Below are 9,885 nucleotides of genomic sequence, written 5' to 3'. Positions count from 1 at the left end.
GGCGAAGCATCTGTGGCACCACCAATCGCTCGTCTTGGTCCCGCCTGCTCCTCTCACCACCAATCTACGCCTTTGTCCCGCCCCTTACCTGCCGAGTCCTCCAATCCCGGCCTTGGGGAAGCGTTCCCTAGTATCCCGCAGCGTTAGCGGGTCGCGCCGGAGGGGGGTGGAGGCGGAAGTGGCGGCGCCGGCCCCGGGAGTAGGAAGGAGCCGGGGCTGCACCCCGAGCAGAGCGGCTGCCAGCCGAGGAGCAGGCGCGGCCGTGTCGCCATTTTGCGGCCCTAAGCGGCCGCGACCAAGTCATGGCTGAGACCTACGGTGAGGGTGGTGGGCGGACACTGGGTCTGGGGTCTGGGCCCAGGAAGGATGCGGCCTGTGTATGGGGCGGGGCCTTATATGTCAGGGGGCGTGGCCTGGTATTATGGGGCAGAGCCTAGAGCATGCTGGGAGGGGTTTAGTGGGTCTGAGGCTGAGCTTAGTTAATTTGGGCGGAGCCTGAGGGTCTAGGGTGTGGGCGAAATCTGGGGCGGGATTTGAGGAATGCAGTGAGGATGGGTCACGGTAGACCTTGAAGGAAAGGATGATCCTTACTGTGTCTGGGCAGAGCCTGAGTGGATGGGGCGGAGCTGACTGTGAATGGCAAGGATCGAGCTCGATGGGCTGGGGGATACTGAAGGGATGCTCTGGATCCTGGGATTACCCTGGGAGAGGGCTGGAATGCGGTTGCGGGTGAGTTGTTCTTTAACTAGGGGGTGGGACTAGCGTCAAGGGGTGGGGCTTAAGCTTGAGACTAGCAGTAGTGCTTCGGACTGCGGGAGAGAAGGAGAGAAGGAGAGACAGAGTTGGAAAATCCGGATGTATGGATGGGTAGAAAGTGGGAGAACAGGGTGCAGTAGAAAGAACAATGGATTAGGAGTCAGAGGGAGCTGCATTCATTCAACGAATAGAGAAAAGCCGAGGGAACAATGCAAAGACGCTGAGGTAGGAAACAGCTTGTCATCTTCACGGAGTAGATTGCAGGCCAGAGGTTGGAGTGCAGTGAATGAATCAGAAAGTGGTAGAAAGCGAAGTTGTGGGGCGGGGTGGCAGGGGGGAGGAGCAAGGACAAAATTGTAGTCCTTGATAAAATGGTTTTCAAGAGGCTTTAGCAAAGTAATAGTTACTTGGGACTCTGGAGCCAGTTGGTCTGGGTTTGAATCCCAGCTGTACCTAGCAGTGGGATCTTGGGCAAGTCAGTTAACCTTTCAAGACCTCCGTTTTCTCATCTGAAAAATAGGGATAATTATTAGTATACCTCCTTCACAGAGCTTTCTTGGGGATTAAGTGAGTTGTTGATGTAAGTAAAGACCTTTACTTCTGCTGGGTATGTGGTAAGCACTCTGCAAGAATTATCTGTAATGGTTGTTACCCACAGTTCTGTATCTGCTTGTGTCTGTTGTGTCTGTTTCTCTCCCTGTAATTGTGATGTTCTCCTGCTTTCCATCTTTCCATGTCTTTCTCTCCGAATGGGTTTTTCTTGAATTTGGCTCCATCCCCTCAGACTTCCTCTTCAAATTCCTGGTGATTGGCAGTGCAGGAACAGGCAAATCATGTCTCCTTCATCAGTTCATTGAGAATAAATGTGAGTTTCTGGGAGTGGTTCTGGGTGCACTAAACCATGGACAGGGCCATGGTGGAGGCAAGTAGGCAGCTGTTGGGCAGGGGTGGGGCTGGCCTTAGGTACAACTTCATTGCTGGCTGCCAGGTCCTTGCTTTGGTATACACTCTTTGCGAGGTCCACCTTGAGCCTCAGTCTACCCAGCAATGAGAATGGGTTTGCATAGGCCTCGGAGGACAGGGAATCCTCTGAGCGCCCTCGTGTCTCTTCTCTCCCTCCCTCTCCCAGTCAAACAGGACTCCAACCACACAATTGGCGTGGAGTTTGGATCTCGGGTGGTCAACGTGGGTGGGAAGACCGTGAAGCTACAGATTTGGGACACAGCTGGCCAGGAGCGGTTTCGGTAGGTGGGCTGGGCTCCCAGTGAGAAAGCGTGGGGGAAAGGGGAGGAGACAGGAGGGAAAGAGGCATGCAGAGTTACCTGGAAACATAATGACGGGAGCAAGGACCCACTGGGGGTGGGCAAGGTAGAGAGAGAGGGCAAGAGAGACTGTGATGAGCAGGTCCATGTAGTCAAAGAAAGAAGGTGTCTTGAAGAGAGGGTGGCAGACAGACAAAACGAGATTGAGAAGGAAGCATGATTAAGAGTGAGAGGGCCGGGGAGGGATGACCGACCCTAGCGAGACCCTGTGGGATAGACCCATGTGGCTGGAAGGATGGAGACTTGTCCCCAGGGAGCAATAAGGCCTGGAGAGGAGGAGATGCTTGGGGTGGGGCAAGGAGCAGAGAGTAACTGAAAATGACTGAAACAGAAAAGGAAAGTTGAGAGTCAGGAAGGCAGAAAAAGAGACAGACTGAGAGAGAAGGCAAGATTAGGACGCTCAGAGGTGAGAGACAAAGACAGGGAGAATGGGACAGGTGTGGCCAGAGAGATGGAGAAATGGATGTTTTGGGGGACAGGGCAATGTGGAGGGCTCAGCACACAGTATGTCTTCAGGAAATGTCTGTAGAAAAGGTGATAGACACATGGAAACCCTGAGTGAGATATAGCCAGCAGAGAGAAACGAGGAATCCAGCTTCTGGGAAAGGGTGGTCCCTGGTCAGCACTGAGTAGCTGCTGAGTTAATATTCATGCGAGAGTTCATTGTGTGAGCTGCCCAGAGACAGAGAGAGGATGGAGGAGAGAGAGGTGTGCCAGTGCGCCAAGATGGCAGTAAGTGCTCTGTAAAGGGTTGTGTTGTGATTGCACGAATTCCAGAGGGATCCAGCCTGGCGACACAGTGAGGAGCAGACAGTTAACCACCCTGGGAAAGGGCCCCTCCCCCCACCCCAAACAGCAGGAGAGGGCCAAATGGATGTAGTTGCGTAGTGCTTGGCCAGGACTGGGCAAAGGGGGGATGACAGAAAATGTTGAATGAACGGGAAAGGATGAATGAAAGGGAAAGGATGACAGAGCCAGAGCAACAGAGATGGAGAGAAACAGAGAGTTAAAGATACATACACATACAAGAGACAGAACAGTACATACCAAGGAAGAGATGCAGAAAGACAGGGACACAGAGAAAGTCAAAAGGAGGGAGAGGGAATTCCCTGGTGGCCCAGTGGTTAGGATTGGCACTTTCACTGTCGAGGTCCCCAGGTTCCATCCCTGGTCAGGGAACTAAGATCCTACAAGCCACACGGTGTGGCCAAAGACAAACAAATAGTAGGGAGAGACTGTGACAGAGGCAGGCAGCCAAGATAAAGATTGAGGGAAGTAGGCTACCAGTGGGAGAAACTGTAGTGAGACCCAGACCATGGCCAGGTTTAGGAGGAGGGGCCAGCAGTACACGGGGGCCTCCAAACCACCAGTCTCTTTCCGCAGAGGGGGGCAGTCTTGGGGCAGACCCCAGCCTTGGGGGTGACTGAGTCCCCCTGGCCCCACAGGTCGGTGACACGGAGTTATTATCGAGGGGCAGCTGGAGCCCTGCTGGTATATGACATCACCAGGTGGGTGCACGGAGCGGGTGGGGTGGGGCCCGGGCTGCTCCCTGCCGCTGCACCTGCCTCCCTCCTGGCTCCCTTTTCCATAGCCGGGAGACCTACAACTCACTGGCTGCCTGGCTGACGGATGCGCGCACACTGGCCAGCCCCAACATCGTGGTCATTCTCTGTGGCAACAAGAAGGACCTGGATCCGGAGCGTGAGGTCACTTTCCTGGAGGCCTCCCGCTTTGCCCAGGAGAATGGTGAGGGCTAGGTGGCGGATCAGTGGGGCAGGGGACCAGCAGAGGGATGGGGGGCATTCAGGGGGAGCCTGTGAGAGCCCCCTAGCTCTCTGTGGCTCTGCCCAGCAGGGCAATGTGCAACTTTAGAGGTCTGCGTTCAAATCTGGTTGTTGGCCATGTGCGGGCTATATGACCACTCTGTTTCCCCATCTGGAAAAATGGGTCCCCCCCTGGACCACCTCCCTTAACTATTGCACACTCTGCTTCACAGATGGTTAAAGGGAGGTGGTCCAGGGGAATTCTTGGCACGGCTTGGATGAATGGGTGCTTCATGAAAGTTGGCTGCTAAGCAAGTTTCAGCCACCATGGGGAGGCAGCATAGAATATTGGTGTAATGTGGGGACTGCAAACTCTGATGGCCATAGGGGACAGGCACATTTTGTGAATAAGGGAGAAGGGGCAGGGGAGACCCTCAGGTTAGCAGGCACTGACATTAGGGGAATGGACAAGACTGATAGCCACATTGAAAGGTATGCAAGTACATTATCATTAAAAAAAAACACAAATAGCAAATGTTGGCGAGGATTCAGAGGAAATAAACCGCTGGTATGCTGTTGTTTGGAATGTAGGCTGGTGCAGGCACTTTTGAAAACAGTATGGCAGTTTCTAAGAAAACTAAAATTGAACTGCCACGTGACACAGCAATCCCACTCTTAGGTATGTATCTTTAAAAAAACAAAAAATGGATTCAAAAAGATACCCCAATGCTCATAGCAGTATTGCTTATAATTGCCAAGATATGGAAGCAACCTCAGTGTCTATCAATGGATGAAAGGCTAAAGTGGTATATATATACAGTGGAATACTATTCAGCCATAAAAAAGAATGAAGTAAAACCATTTGCAGCAACGTAGATGGACTTGGAAGGTATTACTAAGTGAAGTAAGTCAGAGAAAGACAAAATATTGTTTGGTATCACTTATATGTGGAATCCAGAGAATAAACTAGTGACTACAACAAGAGGTATGCAGGTCTAAACTCATGTGAAAACGTCATGTTGGCCCACATCTGCTGACTTAGGCTCTGTCCATGTTCCTTCTTTTTTGTAACCTCTAGGTTTAGAGGATTTGCTATCAGAAAGATGTGGGTTTGAATGCTGGCTCTGACTTACTGTGAGGCCTTGTCACATGGCTAATGGGTGGACTATGAATGGGGCCTGTGCTAGATGGTGCTGGGGACACAGTGATGAAAATAGCCCTGGGCCCAGCTCTCATGGTCTCACAGCCCAGGGTGGAGGGAGGAGGACCATTTCCAGAGAGTGACAGCCCAAAGAGGTCAGGGCTGGGAAGGGGGAGGCGAACGGGTCAATGAGAGCCCAGGGGAGGCACCTGATTCATCCTGGGAAGTTAGGAGGACTTCCTGGAGGAGGAGATAGGAGCTGAGTTCTGAGAAGAGCTCAGTGGGTACCTGGGGAAGTGGCCTTTCATGGCAGGGAAACACATGTACGGAGGCTCGAAGTGAAGGCTTGAGGGACAGAATGAGAGGTAGCAGGTCAGAGTCTGAGTGGAGATTGGGGACTGATTGAGGCCCTGACTGTCTTGAGTGTCTGTCCCCCTGCCCCCTCCAGAGCTAATGTTCCTGGAAACAAGCGCTCTCACCGGTGAGAATGTGGAGGAAGCATTCCTGAAATGTGCCCGCACCATTCTGAACAAGATCGACTCAGGTGAGACCCCCAACTGACCGGACTGGGAGTGGAAGGAGAGCCCAGAGGTTTCCAGGGACTGGTCCTGACCTCTCCCTTCCCTCCCCACAGGTGAACTGGATCCCGAGAGGATGGGCTCCGGCATTCAGTACGGTGATGCCTCCCTTCGCCAGTTGCGGCAGCCTCGGAGTGCCCAGGCTGTGGCCCCTCAGCCCTGTGGCTGCTGAGACCTGCAGAGTCAGGTGGGATTCTGGGGACCTGGGAGCTGCAGGGCTGGTCTCCCAGCAATGGGGAGGACAGAGCAAAGACAGCAACATAGAACAGGAGACACAACCAGGAAAAAGGGCCATCTTCCCAGACACAGGAGATCCACCCATTCTTCCCATCCCACTGCCAACTCTCTGCCCTGCATCTCCGACCCTCCCATTCATAATTCCTCAAATGTCTGTTGAGCACCTACTATGTGCCAGATCCTGTTCACAGCATGGGGGATAACATCAGTGGGGAAAACAGACAAGAATGCCTGCCTTCGTGGAAGAGACAGACAATAAACAAGATCCAGGAGCAAACTGTATAACAGCCAGAGATAAAGGCTATGGAGAAGAATCAAGGAGGGTGGGGAGGTGGAGGAGTAGACGGTCAAATGGGATGATGAGGGGAGGGCTCACTGCGAAGGTGACATTTGAGCAAAGACATTTGAGCAAAGGTTGTGTGGGGACCTGGGGAAGTGTTATAAGCAGAAAGAAGAGCCAGTGCAAAGGCCCTGAGGTAGAGTCCTCCCTCCCCTGGGTGAGGAAGTCAAGGCCACTCCAGTGTGGCTGCAGTGGAGTGAGTGGATGTGTGTGTGTATGTGAGTGTGTTGGAGGGTAGGTGAGCAGATGAGGTTGGGGTGGAGGAAGCAGATGAGTGAAGGCCTCGTGGGCCATGGGGAAGGCTCTGGCTTATACAAGCAGAGAAGGGACAGGATCTGATTCAGGTGTTCATAGGGCCCCTCTGGCTGCAAACAGACTGTGGAGGGGTGGGGGGGTGTGGGCAGGGGTGGTTGCCCAGTGACCAGTGAAGAGGCTACTGCAAAGTCAAGACTGTGGTGGACAGGACCAGGGTGGGGGCAGAGGAGGGGTGGAAAGGTGAGTTAGGTGAGATCACCTTTGCCTCCAGCTGTGTCCCCTCTTGATGTAATCACTTCCTAAAGCACGAATCTGCTTCTTTCCTCTGTTCTTCTGGTAACCTCCCCCGCCTCCTCCAGGAAGCCTTGCTTGTTCTCCTGTGCTTGGTCCAAAGTCCTTGGCAGGCTTGACAGACTTGGTCCCATCTTCACCTCTCTGTGGGTGACTACGTCTTGACAGTTCTTGTCTCTCTGCTTCAAACCCACTTGCCACTCCCCACCCCCCAACCATTGGCAGCTCCAGGATGGCCTTGGAGCAAAGTGGTTAGACCTTGGACACAGGTACTTTGAGAGCAGGGCCAACATAATTTCCAGATGAATGGATTTGAGAGAGATGAGTCAAGGGTGAGCTCTTGGAGCGGGGCTCCTTTCCTTCCAGGCCTCTGCATCAGCCATGCCTCTCCTACCTCCCTTCTCAGGCCAACTCCCATTCATCATCAGGTCTCTGCTAAAATGTCTCTTCCCAAAAGGGGTCACTCTCTCTAGATGGGCAGTCTCACAACTGCCCCTCCTTTTTATTATTATTATTTCCTGTTTTTGGCTGTGCTGAATGGCTTGTGGGATCATAGTCCTCCAACCAAGGATGGAACTCGCCCTCAGCAGTGAAAGCGCAGAGTCCTAACCACTGGACCACCAGGGAAGCCCCTGTCCCTCCTTTTTAAAGTGTTCAACTCTGTCCCCTCCATCATTATTTATGGTGTTTGTCTCCCCCATCTGAGAAGGTGACAAATCACAGACTCCAGAGCTGGGCTGCCTGCATTTATACTCTGACTCTCACTGCATAGTTGCGTGACTGTTGGCAAATTATTTAATGTCTCTGGGCCTTGGTTTCCTCATCTGTAAGTGGGGCTAATAATAGTACCTACCTCAAGTGAGTGTTTAGAAGATTAATTAAGTCAAGTCATGTAAAGTGCTAAGAACAAGGCCTGACAGTAAACTAAGACTCAATAAACTAAAGACTGTTTATTATTTTTTTTTCTTATCCAATTTAAGGACTCTGGGCTGTGTAGAAACAGATGGGTGTGTACTCTTCACCTTAGGACATAATTTGAGTCTGTTTCAGGGTTTTCTCAGTGAATCAAATCTAATAAGAGTGCATTTTCAAACTGTTGATTGCACTCTACAGGAGGAAATACACTTTGTATGTTGTTCTAATGCAGTCACACACATAGAAAACTAAAACACACATTTTCTTCATACTACTATTCTTAAAACAGAGGTGAAATTCACATAAATTTAGCTATTTTAAAGTGTACAATTCAGTGGCATTTAGTACACTCACAAGGTTATGAAACCATCACCTCTGTCTCATTTCAAAGCAATTTCATCATTCTAAAAGGAAACCCCATACCCATTAAACATTGACTCTCTGTTCCCCCTCCAGCTTCTGACCTACACCCACTTGCTTTCTGTGTCTATGGACCAACATTATTATGAAGCACTCTGGTATTTTTTATTTTATTCTATTTCAATGAAAAATTGCTCAAGGCACACCAAACTGATTTCCTACCCTACTTATGCAGTTGTGCACACTGGAATCACCTGGAGAGCTTTAAAAGCTACTGGTGCCTGGGCCTTACCCCAGAGATTCTGAAGTGATCTGGGTATTTCTAGAAGCTCGCAGGTAATGCTGTCTTCAGATAACCACAAAGCAAGAACCGATTGCCAGATATATCTCTGACTCGGGAAACACTGGAATGAGACCTAGAGTTGAGGTGGTTCAGGAACATAGAGGAATGAGACCTAGAGCCAGGGTGGTCCAGGAACACAGAGGAACACAGAGATACAAAGGTGGGGACACAGAATGTAGACAACGAGACACCCCTCTACAGACTCAAGGAGACAGCTCTCTGAGGCAAATACACGGGGGAATGCGGGTGCCCTCAGAGTGAGAGCTGCACATTACCTGCAGACAAGAAACAGAAAGTCAGAAAATTTAGCAGGTTAGGGAGAAAAAGTATAGACAGAAGGGCACAGATAGGAGGGCAGGAAGATACCCAGAAAGGAGACAAAAGCTGCAGCTGACGGACCTGGGATCCCCCCAGTTCACCGCACACTTTTCTTGCAGCTCACCTGCTCTCCAGGACCAGCCCTATCCTTCCGTCTGGGGCCCAGACACAGGCCCTGGGAGGCCGAGCCCCTCACCTGCCCTCGCCCCAGAGAAGCTGCCCTGCCACCGGTCTCCCTTCCCTGGCCTGGTGGGGCCTGGCTGAGGGGCAAGACTGAGCCATGGGGGAAGGGGGATTCTCTCCGTGCCTGCTGCTGCTTCCTCTGTCTTGGCTAACCCCTGTTTTCCCTGAACCCCTAACTCCTCTTTGAGCATACTCAGAGAGTTCACAAAGCCTGAGACCACGGCCATTTGGTCTCAGCATCCCTGGCCCTGCCATTGCGAGTACGTGTTATTTATTACCTGGAGGCCTGTCCTGTTCCAATGCCCCCCCACCCCCATAAAGCATTGTTTACACCTGTGTCATAGCCTCTGTCATTTTGGGGTGGTGGGGAGGGAAGGGAGGCAGATGAGGTCCCTGATTATGTTTGGAGTCCATGTTTTAGGGTTGGACATGGTGTGGGGGTCCACCATGACTTGATGGCTCAGGTGTCTGTTGTGGAGGAATGCCCACATATGTAATACGAAGGTCCCTCTGTTTGTGATGGGTGTGATGGGATCTGTAGGAATGGGTGCCGCTTGTGTGTGTGTGACACTTTGCTTGTGAGTGCTCTGTGCCCTTGGTGATTGTGTCTACAAGGGTGGTGGTGTTTGGGACACCGAGGCTAGGGAATGAGAATTCAGGCCTGTGGGTGAGCCCTGGGTCTGCCCAGTGGGTGATACTTACGCATTTCTGATGCCTGAAAGTCCGAGGCAGTGTCTAGTTAGTGCTTGACTGTGCATATGTGCCCCTGAGATCTGTGTGTGTTTTGGTGTGTATTTGGCTCTGTTGACACACCTGTGTGTGACCATGAACCCTGTGTGTGCCCTTGAAGACTCTGTGGTTTTTTGTACTACCCTAACCCCCATGCATACTTAAGATCAGTGTGTTACCTCCTGTGTCCAGGTGGACCGCTGACACCTGCACGGGCTCTGCCAGGGACTGGTGCCACCCACTGAGGACACTCCCAATGGCTCTCCCTCCCCCACACTGGCCTTAAACCATGCTCAAGGGAGGCCCGAGGCCCTGCTCAGCCTGGGGGCTGGTGGAGGAGGTGGGGCATTTTAA

At 51.9% G+C, this 9,885-nt stretch overlaps 1 protein-coding gene across 3 annotated transcripts; it reads left to right on the top strand.

The window, feature by feature from the left end:
* The first annotated feature begins 156 nt into the window (after window positions 1-156).
* On the top strand, window positions 157-9,140 carry RAB4B (RAB4B, member RAS oncogene family). Of its 3 annotated transcripts, XM_027515765.1 has the most exons (8): window positions 157-318; window positions 1,541-1,621; window positions 1,886-2,000; window positions 3,524-3,586; window positions 3,670-3,824; window positions 5,431-5,526; window positions 5,617-5,747; window positions 8,739-9,140. In XM_027515765.1, the coding sequence occupies exons 1-7, from the start codon at window positions 303-305 to the stop codon at window positions 5,730-5,732; spliced, it is 642 nt and encodes a 213-aa protein (XP_027371566.1). In that variant the 5' UTR covers window positions 157-302; the 3' UTR covers window positions 5,733-5,747; window positions 8,739-9,140. The 3 variants fall into 3 exon arrangements, with proteins under 3 accessions (XP_027371566.1, XP_027371567.1, XP_027371565.1); XM_027515766.1 differs by lacking the exon at window positions 1,541-1,621; XM_027515764.1 differs by lacking the exon at window positions 157-318 and having other exon boundaries at window positions 767-1,621.
* Window positions 9,141-9,885: the final 745 nt, after the last annotated feature.

Source organism: Bos indicus x Bos taurus, chromosome 18, assembly GCF_003369695.1.
Source record: "Bos indicus x Bos taurus breed Angus x Brahman F1 hybrid chromosome 18, Bos_hybrid_MaternalHap_v2.0, whole genome shotgun sequence".
In the NCBI taxonomy this organism is placed as follows: Eukaryota; Metazoa; Chordata; class Mammalia; order Artiodactyla; family Bovidae; genus Bos; species Bos indicus x Bos taurus.
Note: the sequence above shows the minus strand (reverse complement) of the source record. Positions and strands in the feature narration are given on the sequence as shown.

Coding starts and splice junctions, on each gene's coding strand:
- RAB4B (XM_027515764.1), top strand. CDS start 1,465: ATGTTCTCCTGCTTTCCATCTTTCCATGTCTTTCTCTCCGAATGGGTT. Junction 3,587..3,669: donor CTGGTATATGACATCACCAG/GTGGGTGCACGG, acceptor CCTTTTCCATAG/CCGGGAGACCTACAACTCAC. Junction 5,527..5,616: donor TCTGAACAAGATCGACTCAG/GTGAGACCCCCA, acceptor CCCTCCCCACAG/GTGAACTGGATCCCGAGAGG.